Raw genomic sequence first — 16,739 nt, forward strand, 5'->3', positions numbered from 1 at the left:
CAATATGCTGCCACGGGGCAGCAGGTACTGGAAGAGGAAGAAGGCGACCGGCTGGCAGGTGTCTCGGAACTTTGTTGCGGGCGCAGGACACACAGGCAGAAACAAAGTCTATTACATTCTTGTGCAGGGTAGGCCACCAGTAATGCCGGGTAATGAGCTGGAGGGTCTTTTTCTGATCGGCGTGGCCAGCTAGCTTAGACGAATGACCCCAGTGTAGGACCTTCTTCCGATCAGGTACAGTTACAAACGTCTTACCGGGAGGGAGACGATTTAGATTCACAGGAGCCACTTGCATTACTCTGGCGGGATCAATGATGTGCTTAGGTTCTTCCTCTAGATCAGACACCAGGAAGGATGGGGACAAGGCGTCAGCTTTGATGTTTTTGTCTGCCGGGCGAAAATGAAGAACAAAATCAAAGCGGGCAAAAAACAAGGACCACCGGGCTTGGCGCGGGTTAAGTCTCTGGGCGCTCTGAAGGTAAGCCAAGTTCTTGTGGTCCGTGTAAATTATTACCGGGTGAAGAGCCCCCTCGAGCAGGTAACGCCACTCCTCCAGTGCCAGCTTAATGGCTAACAATTCACGGTCTCCAATAGAATAGTTGCGCTCACAAGAGGAGAAGAGTTTGGAGAAAAAAACGCAGGTTACCATTCTTCCGGAAGATGACTTTTGGGTAAGTACCGCCCCGGCTCCGGAGGAGGAAGCGTCAACTTCTAGGAAGAATTGTTTGTTGCTGTCCGGACGATGCAGCACCGGGGCGGAGGAGAAGGCCTGTTTTAAGGAAAGAAAGGCCTCCTCAGCTTCGGGCGGCCATCTTCTGGGATTAGTACCCTTACGGGTGAGCGCAGAGATAGGGGCAGTCCGGGAAGAGAAGTGCGGTATGAAGAGGCGGTAATAGTTGGCGAAGCCCAGGAACCGCTGAATAGCCTTCAACCCCTCTGGTCGGGGCCACTTCTGGATGGCAGACAGTTTCTCAGGATCCATTTGTAGGCCGGTCTGAGAGATTATGTAGCCCAGAAATGGAAGAGAGGTCTGCTCAAAGATGCACTTCTCATATTTAGCGTAGAGGTGGTTCTGCCTGAGCCTGAGCAGGACCTGACGAACATCCCTCCGGTGAGTAGGAAGGTCCGGAGAGAAGACCAAGATGTCGTCCAGGTACACCACCACGCAGGAGTAGAGAAGGTCACGGAAGATGTCATTGACCAACTCTTGAAAGACGGCAGGAGCGTTACAGAGACCGAAGGGCATTACAAGGTACTCATAGTGGCCGTCCCGGATGTTGAATGCAGTCTTCCACTCATCCCCCTGACGGATACGGACCAGGTTATACGCCCCACGGAGATCCAGTTTGGTGAAGATTCTAGCCCCCCTCAGGCGGTCAAATAATTCAGGAATGAGCGGGAGGGGGTATTTATTCTTCACTGTAATCTGGTTAAGGCCTCTATAATCTATACATGGAAGGAGTGAGCCGTCCTTCTTTTTGACGAAGAAGAAGCCTGCTCCCGCCGGGGAGGTAGATTTCCGGATAAATCCCCGGGCCAGATTCTCCTCAATATATTTTGACATGGACCGGGTCTCCGCTGCGGACAAAGGGTAGATACGCCCACGGGGAGGAGTAGAGCCGGGTATCAGGTCGATTGGACAATCGTATGGTCTATGAGGGGGTAATGTCTCTGCTTCTTTTTTATTGAAGACATCCGCATAAGACCAATAGGGAACCGGTAGACTGACTGGGGTAGGAGAAGGACGAGCAGGATGAACGGGAACTAGACAAGTCCTATGGCAGTCCTGTCCCCAGCGAAGGACTTCTCCGGTCTGCCAGTCAAGCACGGGTGCATGTTTCTGGAGCCAAGGAAGGCCTAACAAGAGTGCGTGAGAGAGTCCAGGCAGAACATGAAAGGAGATGCTCTCAGAATGCAGCATTCCCACCTGCAGAGTTATGGATTCGGTGATTAGTTGGATGGGATGTGGTAAGAGGCCCCCATCCATGGCGGCGACAGATAAAGGTACGGCCAGAGGTTTGGTGGGAATGCGGTATTTCTCCACCAGAGACTGAGAAATGAGATTTCCAGCAGCTCCTGAGTCAAGTTGAGCCAGTTCGAAATAGTGGTTCTCTCCGCAGGTGATAGAGACTGACAGCATCAGAGATGGAGAGGGTTTACTTTTGTCTAGGGCGACCTCTCTGAGCGATCCTAGACACAGGCGTTTCCCGACCTCTCTGGGCAGGAACGGATCCGGTGCTCCTTACTGCCACAGTAGAAGCAGCTCCCCTCGGCACGGCGTAAGTCTTGACGGGTTTTGACCATCTTGGTCTGGTCGACCTGCATAGGCTCAGGTGAGTGTACCTGGGGAGTAACGGATTTCTGGAAGGTGGGGGCTAGACGTGGAAACCTCCTCTCACGGGTGACCTCTTTGGCGCGCTCCTGGAATCGGATGTCAATCCGGGTGGCAAGTGTTATTAAGTCGTCGAGAGTGGTAGGAATGTCCCGACCGGCGAGTTCATCTTTAATACGGCCGGACAGACCCTCCCAGAAGACAGACACCAGAGCGTCGTTATCCCAGGCCAGCTCCGAAGCAAGAACCGTATGGCATATTGGCCCACGGTGAGATCTCCTTGACGGAGGCGTAGCACAGACGATGCGGATGAGGTCTTCCGTCCGGGTTCGTCGAAGACTTTCCGGAAAGCCGTGAGAAAGGCTGGCAGGTCGGACACCAGGGGATCTCCTCTCTCCCACAGAGGATTTAGCCAAGCCAGAGCCTCCCCCGTGAGGTGGGACATGATAAAGGCTACTTTGGACTGGTCGGAGATAAACTGGTGGGACAAGAGTTCAAAGTGCAGGGTGCACTGGTTTATGAAGCCCCGAGCTTGAGCGGAGTCACCTCCGAAACGAGGAGGTGCAGAAAACCGGGGTCCGGGACAGGATACCATGGTATTGGTGGGCAGCGGCGCTGCCGGGTTGCGAGTCATGACACTAGCGGTGGTTGCAGGTGGAGCAGACAGAGTGTCCAGGCGAGAGTTGACACTCCGCAGGTGACTCAGGATGGACTCCTGTTGGGACCTCTGACGGGACAGTTCATGACATAGGTCCGAGAGCGAGGGAGCTTGGGTGCCACCGGATTCCATGGCCCGAGCAAACTGTAACGGGTCTGGGAGGCGGAACCTCTGAGCAACTATACAAGGGGGCGGTCCTTGTAAGGAAGCGGGTGGCTCCCAGGGAAGACGGGCAGGTAATCACGGCAAGTGACAGGGACAGTCTCTGGGTAGAAGGGCAGGTAGTCACGGCAAGTGACAGGGACAGTCTCTGGGTAGAAGGGCAGGTAGTCACGGCAAGTGACAGGGACAGTCTCTGGGTAGAAGGACGGGTACTCACGGCAAGTGACAGGGACAGTCTCTGGACAGGCAGGTGGTCACGGCTAGTGACGGCAGAGCCTCCAGGTAGGCTAGCAGGCAGGTAGCAGGTGAGAGTCTCTGGACAGGCAGGTGGTCACGGCAAGTGACGGCGGAGCCTCCAGGTAGGCTAGCAGGCAGGTAGCAGATGAGCGCTCCCAGGTGAGCAGACAAGAGTCTCTGGACTGGCAGGTGGTCTCGGCAAGTGACGGCGGAGCCCCCAGGTAGGCTAGCAGGCAGGTAGCAGATGAGCGCTCCCAGGTGAGCAGACAAGAATCTCTGGACAGGCAGGTGGTCACAGCAAGTGACGGCGGAGCCCCCAGGTAGACTAGCAGGCAGGTAGCAGACGAGCGCTCCCAGGTGAGCGGGCAGGTTGGTCCATAGACAGACTGACAGGTGTCGGAAGGCAGACCGTCGGACCGCAGGCTTGCAAGCAGGTAAACGGAAATCTGGCAGGTATCAAGCGGGAATCTGGCAGGTGACTGGCAGGTAACAGGCAGGAATCTGGCAGGTGACTGGCAGGTAACAGGCAGGAATCTGGCAGGTGACTGGCAGGTAACAGGCAGGAATCTGGCAGGTGACTGGCAGGTAACTGGAAACGGGACCTGAGGGCTGAAGCAGAGTGAAGGCTTTGCAACAACATTGCTCGGGCACCTCCATTTTGGAGGAGGTGCCTTATATATGGTGAAGTCCTCCGGACATTGGCCGGGGACTCCTTAGGACGGCGCGCGCGGCCCTTTTAAGAGAGGGGGAGTGCGCGCGCCCTAAGCACCGTGGCCGGGAAGCAGCGCGCGCTGCCAGCAGAGCGGGAGGAAGACGCCGGGCTCAGAGCGGAGAGGTGAGGGGAACAGCGTCCCTGCCTAGCAGGAGGCAGGGACGCCGACGCTACAGGCTGGACTTGTGTATGAATCTATGACCCCATGAGTAACAATTAGAATGGAGGCCCAAATATAAATACATCTCCCATGTGGTTCATTTATCTGCAAAGCAGAAGACTCAAAACACACAAAAATCTGACCATAAAGCAGACATCTCTAGACAGCCATATTCAGAATCACTTGTCCCCATTGGATGGTCTTTGAAAGTTAAGAGTTTTGGACCACGCCAAGATAAAACAACAAATCTCCCATTGTTCTCTGCCAAGATTTCGGCCTCGTTTGGACTTCAACTTTTCAACAAAAGCATCCAAGAGAAAAAAACAACATGGCAGATCCATGATTATCTGTCTTCACTTGTCATTTGTCATACTCTTGTTTCACAAAAATGCAGTGAACTTTAGCAGGAAATTGTCTAAGTTGTCCTTTTTTGGCCAAACCCTACAGCCAACTTCTACTGACGGCTAGTAAATGGGAAATAAACTGCAGTAATTGTCAGCAGCCAATAAAAAAAAATGTACAAAACTGCTGTGTTCCACTCCATATATTACTTACACGAGACATACGCTGGAGCAAAAAAAAAAAAAATAACAGTGGACTGGTGGGGTGCTGTGTGCTGAACTCCCACCGATGGCATAATGATGACCCAACCAATTGATAGATCGACAATACAAGAGTGTTTCTGCCACATATCCAGACCTCTGAGCTCATCATAAATCAAGTCAGTGACATATAAGCTGAGCAGCTGCTGGAGCTCATGCATCACAGACTTGATTTATGAAGAGCTTAGAGAGCTAGAGACAAACAGAAACACTCACTCCTGTGATAAAACAGGCAGGGAAGAAGGTCACCTCAGAAAGTAGTAGCTACGAGCTCCTGCTGTTTAGTCTGTATACTCACTTATTATAAGTGACTCATGCTTTCTCCCCTGGCCATGTGCTTTGGAATGTGCCAACCATGAAATGGAGCAGCTCTGCATGGTTGGACACAGCAAATAACAGTACATAGCCTAGGAACATTTTTTTAACACATCCAATTGTGGAACTTATTATTCCAAGGTCTATGAAGTAAAATGTACTTTGGTCATGAGAAAAACCCTTTAATTTACAATGTAAAAGACTATTATTCCATAATATTTGCCAAGTGATGAAGGTAAATAAATCACAAGACACAAAACTAAATGAGCAACTTCTGCAAGCAACATCTATAGTAAATGAGGAAAAAAAATAGGTAAAATTACTTGTATTGTTGGTGATCTTTTGTGCTTCTGGTCTTGGCCATAAATCTTTCTGCAAGCTTTTCCAGATTCCGGGAATACTCCATTTCAATTTCTGCTTTCTTGCGGAAGAAGTCCTGAAGGTCCTGAAGGAGCTGAACTCTCATTTCAGTTTGTTGCTCCAAGCATTTTTGTTGTTCAACCAGCTGAGCTCTTATCTCTACAAAATAAAGCAAATAAATATGAATCCTTGGATAATATATGAAGTTCATTACAATCTGGACATTACACAAGTCAAAAACAATGTATAAACACAAGGGATTGGATCATTTGTTAACCGGTAGCTTTTGAAGGAAAAAAAAGGGGAGGACTGATACCAGCTGATGTAAATTAAGAGACGTTAAACTAGAGATAAGAGTTGTTGCTTACCAATTAAATCATTATTTTCCAAGAATTTAGGCAGCAGCTACATCTTTTCTTTTCTCGTGACCATAAAAGTCTGACAATACAAGTAATCAGCTTTTCCTCCCCCCACATCCATCACACAAACAGTGCTATTTATTTTGCCAATGACCTAAGAGCAACATCCTTCATAAGCCTATCCTCCTACTCCTATTTCCAAGACTTTTTTTCAAGCTGCACCTTTTCACTGGATTGCGCTATCCCAGAGAAATTGATTTCCAGTATAGACAATTTTAAGTGTGTCCTAAAAAAACACATCATTTTAGGTTAGCTTTCTACTTTCCCTATCTTTTTAACTCCCCTAATTCTTCAGAAGCAGATCAATTCATCTTACAGTAAAAGCCATATACCCTGCATCCCAATGCACTTCATTTCTGAGCTTACACAAGTACTGGCTGGATGACTGGCTTTATGAGATCTACATTAATTGTAAAAGATGTCGAACCTTTTACAAAACAAGCATTTTTATTTTTGTTACTTCTTGTGTCACCCATTTCTTCCTTGAATGTAAGCTCCTGTGAGCAGGGCCCTCACGCTTTTGCTTGAATTGTTGATTAGTTTGTTGCCCTCTTGGTCCATTTAATTTGTACATGTATCCCCTGAATGATAAAGTCCTGCACTATGTAAATTAAAGGAAGCCTGTTATGTGATTAATGCTGCCCAAAACATGGGTAGCATGAATCAGAGTCCGGCTGCATGATTGGTGTAGTGTTTAGGAGAAAATACAGTTAGAAGATATAGCCGAGGACCACAGGTATAGATGTGACTAGTCCATTGACACCCTAGCTGGCTTTTCCCAGAGCTGCTGCAGGTGTTTGATAAGTCTCTCCCTATGTGTACTTGGACCCGGTGTGGCGCAAGAAGTCAACCAGGATTAGCATCGGAGTAGTCTCCTCTCTGGCTATGGTTCCTGACCAGATCTGATCTTCCAGCATAGCATCGGAGTAGTCTCCTCTCTGGCTATGGTTCCTGACCAGATCTGATCTTCCAGCATAGCATCGGAGTAGTCTCCTCTCTGGCTATGGTTCCTGACCAGATCTGATCTTCCAGCATTTCAGAAAAAAATACATACGCCTGGTTGCAATTGTGCAGCCAGGTTCTTATTCATGCTGCCCGAGGTTTGGGCATGAATCGCATGACAGGTTCCTTTTAAGATTATTATTATATTTATAGTAAGAGCATTGCATTATACTGCTTAGGAACAACCAAATGTCTGTAAATGAGCATTCCAAGTATTAATGCACCAAGGTACACAACATTAACTGCAGCATAGAAAATGACATAAAAAGTGGGTGGCCCCTTTATAAAGCGATGCCAGCTACACAAACCACATAAGACCTTGAGTGTTTTACATTACATCGAAAGCCTAAACAAACAGAAATCATCTACACAAAAGCACACACCTAATATACCGAAATATAGTAAATGCATTCCTCACCAGTGCAAGAAGGAGCAAGTCTCATCTCTTGTCACTGCAAGTGTTTTGAGGAGATCACAACTGTTAATACTTCTAAAGTCAATCGCAGTTCAGAAAAAAAAAGATCATATTTCCCTTTTGTAATATGCCAACTGGCACCGACCGCTTAGCATTTGGGATCTTTCATGTAGTGGTTGTATTTCTAAAATAAGCAGTTCAGCAGCAATAAGGATGCCTGGTCTACTTTCCAAAACAAATTAATTCTATTAACTCTCCAAGAGCAGAGAATTCATGTCTTAAAACCATGTGCTGCAGTATCTTGGCTGGTCATTGTTCAAACAGATTTGGAAATCGCTAAACTCAACTCTTAGTATATACATGCACAAAAATTACAGAAGGAAAATCACAGATAGAAGGATTACGAATTCATCAATAAAAAATAAACAAAAGTGTCAGTGACTAAACAAATTACAGTAGCTTCTGGTCTATAATTGTTGTTCTCAACCCTTAGCCAATAAACATGCTCACTTGGTTGGTGTAAGCTTCGGCATGTGCTCTCATGGGTGAGAGGGGAGTAGACAGTACTGGTGCGACTCGTACACCACACACATTAGATGGATGGCTGGTCCTACCAAAACTAGCAGGTACTGTCCGAAAGCCCCTCCTGCCATTCGGAGTATGGCTTACATTAATCATAGTATAATCTGACTTGACAAATGTTACCACTACCATTTACAGATATTTATGCTTACCAAAACAACATCAGAGAGTGGGAGGAAAACAAAAAGCTTTTATAGTCCCCAAAACCTATAGGTTATGTCTGAAAAAAAACAAAAACATAACAGAAGTCGATGGTTAGATATTGGCTAATTAATAGTCAAGATCATCCATCTTGGCTGATATTTTTCCTAAATCTATGACCAGTGAAAATGTAGCTTAGGAAAGACAATGAATACTTACCTTTTTGGTTCCTGATTTTCACTACAGTGCTGGCAAAAAAAATCTTTACAAGTTCAACAAAACTACAAAATGTTAACATTCAAGTGTTTTATTGCGGCTATTTCGTTACAATTAGTATTTCGGCATGTTACACTTACACTTTATCACCATCTGTAGTGGTTTAGGAATGGATTCAGCAAGGTAGCTTTTAATTATCTCCACCCATTGTGTGCACTTTTAAGAAGTGAAATCATGATACGGATTTTACATGTAAGGCTGTGTGCCCACTATGCGTTTTTTAAACGTTTCCACAGCGCCAATTGCGTGGCAGAAACGCTTAAAAAACGCTTGGTAGAAGGTCTACCATGTTCCCCAATGATAATCCACATGTGCTGTGCACATGCTGCGGAAATTTCCGCTGCGGATTTTTCTGCAATTATTTTGCAGAAGCGCGGCGTTTTCGCCGCCATTGACTTGCATTGGACCGCAAGTCATCCACATCACTGCATCTGCCAGCGTTTCAATGTGCGGATGGTACCGGGGTTTGGAGAAGTGGAGACTCTCCTCCGGACCCGGGTACCATAGTACCTGTAAAAAAAAGAATAAAATAAAAAATAAATGTTATACTTACCTTCTGATGGCCCCGGTGTCCTTGTCTTGGCTTGCCGGCAGCTCGCGGTAGACTAAAGGACCTGTGGTGACATCATTTAGTCATGTGACCGGTCACGCGACCGCTGACGTCGGCAGGTCTTTTAGTCTACTGCGAGCTGCCGGCAAGCCAAGACAAGGACACCGGGGCCATCAGAAGGTAAGTATAATATTTATTTTTTACCATTCTTTCAGTCACACTATATAAATAAGTGCCGTTTGCATGGATTTATATAGTGTGACAAAGTTGACAAGCACTTTCCAAGTGATGCTAAAATCCCTTGGAAAGCGCTTGACAACCCGCATGCGGAAATGCATGTGAAGAACGCTTCACATCCGCTTGTCCCTGGCAGGAAAACGCATGTACAATCCGCATGTACAATCCACATGCGTTTTTTTTTTCTGCCAGGGAGATGCAGAAACGCTCAGGAAAAATCCGGAGCATTTCTGCATCGTGAGCACATAGCCTAAAAAAAAATTTGACGCACAAATGTAAAGATTGTTTTTGCCAGTACTGTACATACTTATGATTTTGCTATTATACAGTGTGCTATTACCGAGGATATATTACTGAGCTGACCATACATTAAAACTTCACCCCCCAAAACCAAATAAGAGTCATGACATTTGTTTGACCCAGTGTTCCTTTACAGCTAGACAACCTCTTTAAAAAAGGGGTATTTTCCAGTTAAACTGTTTTAATTAGGCAGCATAAGCAGAATAAGAAAATAAACAAGTTTGAAACTGACTTGCTTTTTAACCTGTTGTGTTCTCCTGCAACGAGAGCTTTTATCTTTTATAACCTAGTGTAAATTGTCTCTTCAGAGAAGAAGAGGACCAGAACTCTAGTGCCACCTACATATAAAAGGATATAAGCCAGAACCAGAAACTAAATTTGCAGACACCGTGTTTCGGGGTACTGTCCCTCGTCAGTGCAAAGTGTGAGTTCTGGTTTGGCTGGGTATGTGATAAAGCTCATTAACAGGGTCACTATTGACTTTTAGGATTGCTATTTCCTGTAGGTGGCACTACAGTTCTGGTCCTGTTCCTTTCTGAAGAGACAATTTGCATATTTCCCAGAGGAGCATTGCGGCTTTAAAAGTCTCCTCACTGTGACATGCTTAACATGTCGCTTTCCGCAAGGAGAAATTATAACCTAGTGTACAAATTGTTTCCATTGAGCTCAGCCACTAGTGTCTGCCAAAACACTGGCAGAATATGTGCAGCAGTTATAGTCCAGGAGAGGAGTTAACTCCCAACATACCAGCCACCTCTCTCCAGTCCTTTGATTTCTATACAGTAACAGTAGTTAGTTGCCCACCCTCTTAGCTCCTGACAAGCTCTGTCAGAAGGATCTAACAATACTACAGCTCTGTTAGTAACAGGAATGGTCTCTCAAAAAGGAGTGCCAGCCCTCCCAGAAACCAGGAAGGAGACAACTTGAGATTAACCCATTATGGCTCGATTCACATCTGTGAATTGTGCTACTATGGACAATAAAATAACAGACCGATGCCTTGAACGAAACTTGACAAACCCTATAATAGTCAATTGGGTCTGTTGGGTGCCGTCACTGTCCACCATGTGAAAGATTTAGTATACAGTTATTTCTATAGCTTTACTCATATAATGGACTAAAACAATGAAAATGATAAAGCTTACCAAAAAAAATCCCACTGAAAATAGATTGAAAAATATATTACATTCATCATTAAGTACTGTAAACTACAGTACATACACTGGAATGATAATCTTCTTATCTCAAGGTTGTTATTTGCAAGATTATTCACCAGCAAAAGATTTATGAAAAGTTAAGTAGGATTCCCTCAAGCATACAAAAATGGAGAGCTGAAGCAAAACAACAAGCCTGTAATATTTGAAACAGATCATTTAAAGAATTACCCATGACATTTCAAATGCCCAGCGGATAGTAGGCAGGGTCTCAATGTTTTCTGCACATAGATCTGAAAATTACTGTGTCTTCTAAGACACAAAAGGATGCACGCTGTGAAGTTAATGAACAGCTCAGCTGGAAACCAAATGTTTTACATTGTAATATTTTCTACCATGCTATTGAATATACTTGTATACAAAAAGATTCTAACCTCTGAATCACATTGCCTAAATGGCTTTCACAACTTTTTTTTTTTTTAACTGTCAAACAATTTTAAGAGTGAAGACCCCCTAAGACCAAAATTCTCTGATTTTGGAAGGACCGCCCGCTGTGTTGTGTATGGGAGCCACATAATCATGTCCCCAACACATTTGTTTCAAATTCAGAAAAGCCCTTTATGCTCTTTAATGAGGCCTATAAGATACCCTGTAGAAGTGCCCAAACACTCTAAATTTGATGAAAATGGATTATTTTAATGAAAAGTCGCTGTTCAGATCTTTCATCCTTCTATAAAAACCATAAGGGGACCCCCAATCCGGTTGATTTTTGCTTTTGAAGGCGGAACGGGGGATGGGTGGGGTTCTCAAGGTTTGCTTTTCAATGGAGGAAAGCTGCTGAGGTTTCTGACCGTGGCTTACGCTCTTCTCCTCATATGCAGCAAATTCAAGCTTGGCCAAACAAAGTCTATTTATTTTCAAACTAAATATCACAAGATAAGTTAAGTATTTTCATATTTTTAAGTATACTGCATTTCTTCAAAAATTGCACACAAAAAAGTAACAGAAAATAAAAAAATCCATTCATAGGTTAGCCACGATGTACTAGTTGTAAAAAAGTAAAATGAGAATGTATATTAATGATTTACCATTACATTAAAATAATCTTTTTAGTTATATAGCGCCAACGTATTCAGAAGCCCTTTAGAATTCAGACAATTTACAGACATTATGGGCACTGTCCCCATTGGGGCTCACAATCTAAATTCCCTATCAGTCTGTCTTTGGAGTGTGGGAGGAAACTGGAGAACCCAGAGGAAACTCACGCAAACACGGGGAGAACATACAAACTCCTTGCAGGTGTTGTCCTTGGTGGGATTTGACCTCAGGACCCCAGCGCTGCAAGGCTCCAGTGCAACCACTGAGCCACTATGCTTGATTGTATTTTGGTCTGAGTTCTATGCGCTGTAGATGTGGGCATGCCCCCCTTTAGTTTTGTGTGCATAGGTGCTGATCCCACATTAGATCACATGGACAGGCAGACTGTGGGTCAGCTTTGTTTATATCGGCAGCAGAACTTAGCTAAAGAAATATGGGAAAATGGCAATGAAGATATACTAATACAGTGGGTAAAATAAGTATTGAACACATCACCAATTTTCACCAGATGTTGGCAACAACCCATCCATTCCACACAAAGAAATCAAACCATAGATGTCCATAAACTAAGTTGTGTAAGAATGAGAAATGACACAGGGAAAAAGTACTGAACACATAAAGAAAGAGGCGCAAAAAGTCATGGAAAGTCATGACACCAGATGAAGTCTATCAGTAATTAGAGAGCAATCCTGCCACTTAGTGAAAAATAATATCAGTTGGTTAAACTGATGGCCTATAAATAGGTGTCTCATTACCAAGGTGCCACACAAGAAACATTTCATGATGGGTAAAACCAGTGAGCGGTCTCAAGACCTTTGCAACCTTATTGTTGCAAAAAATACTGATGGCATTGGTTACAGGAGAATTTCTAAACTACTGAAGGTTCCAGTGATCACTGTTGGGGTCATAATCTGTAAGTGGAAAGAACATCATTTCACCATAAAAAGGCCACGACGAGGTGCTCCCCAAAAGATTTCAGACAGAGGAGTGAAAAAGAATTATCAGAAGAGTTGTCCAAGAGCTAAGGATCACCTATGGAGAGCTACAGAAAGACCTAGAATCAGCAGGTACACTTGTTTCAAAGAAAGCAATAAGTAATGTACTCAACCTCCATGGCATGGCCTGTATGCACGCTCACCACGCAAGACTCTACTGCTGAACAAAAAGTTTGCTCAAGAACATTTAGACAAGCCTGTGAAATACTGGGAGAATATAGTCTGGTTAAATGAAACCAAAATTTAACTCTTTGGATGTCATAATACACACCATGTTTGGAGGCCAAAAAGCACTGAATATCACTCTAAAAACACAATGCTAAGGCCATGGCCCCACTATCAGTATTTGGTCAGTATTCGGGCAGTATTTTTTCTCAGGTGTGGAAGACAAAACCAGGTGAGCAACAATCAGAGAAAAGGTATAATACAAACAAGTGCATCATTCAGCATTTATCACTCACTCCTGGTTTTGGCTCCCACTACTGAGAAAAAATACTGACCGAATACTGACTAAATACTGATAGTGGGGCTGTGGCCTAACAGTGAAGTTTGGAGGTGGGAAGATCATGGTATGGGGCTATTATTCAGCATACGGCACTGGCAAACTTCATATAATTGAAGGAAGGATGAAAGGACAAATGTAGCGAGGCATTCTTGATAAAAATCAGCGGCCATCTCCCGGGGTGATGAAGATGAAACGAGGGTGGACATTTCAGCAAGAAAATGATCCCAAACACGCACTCTCAATTAGTTTCAGAGAAAGAAAATAAAGCTGTTAGAATGGCTCAGCCAATTACCTGACCCGAATCCAATAGAAGATTTATGGAAGGAACTAACGAATCCTTCCGGATTTGAAGAGTGTTTGAGTGGAAGAATGGGTCAGAATCACACCTGAGCAATGCGTGCGACTAGTTTCTCCATACAGAAGGTATCTTGAAGCTGTCATTAACAACAAAGGCTTTTGTACAAAGTATTAAATAAATTTCAGTAAGCGTGTTCAATACTTTTTCCCGGTGTCATTTTTCATTATTACACATAACTTAATTTAAGGGACATCTATGGTTTGATTTGCCTGTGTGGTTTGGATGGGTTGTTACCGACATCAGGTGAGAATTTAATATCAATAGCACCTTTAGAAACGTATTTACTTACAAAATTGGTAAGGTGTGCAATACTTATTTCACCCGCTGTAAGTGACTGCCTATTTAAAAGGGATTGCCAATGTAAACACGTTATCACCTATCCACAAGATAGATGGTAACTTGCTGATCAGTGTTCAGCACCAATTAGCAGATTCGGAAAATTTTAATCCGGTTAAAAAATGGGTGTGGTAGGTTGGATATCCGACAGCTGCGCCATTCATACTCTATTAGGCCACAGGAAAACCCTATAGGGAATGAATGGAGCTGCGGCTGAGCATGTGCAATGACCCTCCATTCACACAACAGCATATGGACCAATGTTATTCAATGGGGCAGTGCAGATGAATTAATTTTTTTACTGAATGAATCTGTGATGAGACTCACCCATTCAAGTCAATGGGTGAGTGAAAAAAATAAAAATCAGATTCCATTCTGAGCCACAGTATAGCATCCGATTTGTATGGATACATTGCATAGGAACCTGTAAGTGGTCTTGTAAATGTTTAATTTGTTGCTACTGTAAAAAAAAAAAAAAAAAAAAAAAAAAAAAATGAAATGAACTGCATACAGATAACAAGTGAGAAAAAAAAATCAGTGCACTTTTCTGGGTTAAACACTGAACGATGTTTTATACACTTGTGTGAACCTACCCGTACAAAGAGAACAGTCCATGTTCTTCTGATCAGTGCAGGTTCCAGTGGACGGACCCAGACTGATCAACAAGTTATTACCATTTCTGCGAATAAGTGATAATAACTGGCTTTCATCAGACTACCCCTTTAAGCTTTTCAAGTGATTAAACTCAAATTCATTCTCCATAAACTCCATTCTCAGTATCAAAAATATGCAAAATGCCATCTAAACGTTTGTGTCCTTATCTGACTTCTAGAAAAGACAAAACCGAAGTTTGAAGCTAAAACTGTACACACAATACCAGCATTACTGTGAAATATCAAACAGACAATTGTAAAGAGTTCTGTAACTGTGCAGATAATAGGTTTTGTTGACATTTCCAAAACCTATGTTATGGCTGGGGCTTTTGGGAATACTACAGCTGCTGGAACACAAGAAGCAGAGAGAAATTTAAACAAACACAAAATGATCAGCAAAAACCGGCCAAGTTTACAATAAATTCACTAATGACTTTTAGCCAAAGGTCTTTTCTAACTAATGACGAAAGTGAATGAAAAGTCAGGCCAAGAAGTAAGTGAATAGCTGCACAAGCTGCTAAGTTGTCTTGGTAAATGTGCCAGGGCCAAATCCTCAATTTATTTTCTTTTTATACTCCAAAAAGAAAAAAAAAAAGCAAGGCAAGAAACAAAACCTCAAACAATTTTTGCAAATTGGTTTCTGAGCCAAGAGGGCTATATGGTATAAGGACAACTTATGAACAAAGAATGCTTAAGAATTGACAATGCTTGACCACAAAAAATAAAATATATTCATACAAGTTTTTTGAAGTAGGAAAAATAAATCTGATTTTCAAAAGAAATGCATATAAAAAATTCAGGTGCTTTTTCGACAAGTTTTTCAGTTCTGAAACAGTTTAAGCTTTTTTTTCTGCGAGTTTTTTGCAACTTTTAGACTTTAATGTCAAGTATCATGCAGACTCCAAGAGGAATCCGCTTCAAAGTGAAATGTTCCTTGATTTTTTATTTTTATTTTTATTTCCACAGTGCGGTTTTCAAAACGGTCAGAAAAAAAGTATTTCTAACAGCAACTTAGATTTCCAATTGAAATCAATACAATTTTGCATTTTTTTAGTGGATTTTTAGAGTAGATCTGCTTTAAAATCAACATAAAAACCTCTGTGCATATACCCTTGAAAGGGTTAGCCGATGAACAAAAGTTCTCACCTATCCACAGGATAGGTGATAACTTACTGATCATGGGGGTGTGACTGCTGCTCCATTTAGTTCCTAAGGGGCTGCTGAGCGATGTCCTCTACTTTTGGGCCAGCCCCAATTGCAAGTGAATGGATGGGCCACTAGACAAGAGTACAGCCGGTCTTACTCTAAAGGCCATGGCCCCACTATCAGTATTTGGTCAGTATTTCTCAGGAGTGGGAGCCAAAACCAGGTGAGAAACAATCAGAGAAAAGGTATAATAGAAACAAGTCACCAATTCTGCATTTATCACCCACTCCTGGTTTTGGTTCCCAGTCCTGAGAAAAAATACTGACCGAATACTGACTAAGGCCACGGCCCCATTATCAGTATTTGGTCAGTATTTGTCAGGAGTGGGAGCCAAAACCAGGAGTGGGTGATAAATGCAGAATTGGTGACTTGTTTTTATTATACCTTTTCTCTGATTGCTCCTCACCCGGTTTTGGCTCCTACTCCTGAGAAAAAAATGCTGACCGAATACGGACATTGGGGCCGTGGCCTTACTGGGATAAAATTTTCCTGTCTGGGATAAAAATGTCAGGTCAGACCCCCAAGTATCCTGTGGACAGGTGATAACTTGTTTTCACCGGACAACTCCTTTTTCCTTAATAAATATTTAGAAACTGATACCCTTGTGGTGAAACCCTTAGGTCGTCATCTGATTTAGTGAGAAGCAGTCATATACAACTGCCAAATTGCATTCCAAATAATTTCCGGGTATATAGATGCAAAAATTTATTTTTAATATAGACATTATTCCACTTAAATAACTAGTAAATGCAAATAATTCATAGCAAAAAAAAATATATACCTTGTTGTAATTTAGATATTCAAATTAGGTCTCTCCTAGAAAGAAAGCCAACTATCCCAATAGTGCCACCTTAAATGCTTGACACTAGTAGCAAGATGGTGCTGTCTTTATGTGACGACTCTAAATTGCACACTTTAAGCACATGGAGTACAGTCAATAAGACTCCATGCAATGCTGGAAGCCGAGATCCTTA

The 16,739-nt window shown here is 43.4% G+C and overlaps 1 protein-coding gene across 6 annotated transcripts in view; it reads right to left on the reverse strand.

Annotated features, from left to right (window-relative positions):
- The window catches only part of SRGAP1 (SLIT-ROBO Rho GTPase activating protein 1), a 165,792-nt gene that overhangs the window by 92,807 nt on the left and 56,246 nt on the right, over positions 1-16,739 (reverse strand). For all 6 annotated transcript variants that reach the window (XM_073651664.1, XM_073651663.1, XM_073651662.1 and 3 more), the window contains exon 2: positions 5,502-5,697. In XM_073651664.1, the coding sequence (XP_073507765.1) occupies positions 5,502-5,697 (196 nt within the window). The remainder of the gene's footprint in view (positions 1-5,501; positions 5,698-16,739) is intronic.

The sequence above is a fragment of the Phyllobates terribilis genome, unplaced genomic scaffold (genome assembly GCF_046119375.1).
Source record: "Phyllobates terribilis strain yellow unplaced genomic scaffold, ASM4611937v1 Scaffold_11__3_contigs__length_659146591, whole genome shotgun sequence".
NCBI lineage: Eukaryota > Metazoa > Chordata > Amphibia > Anura > Dendrobatidae > Phyllobates > Phyllobates terribilis.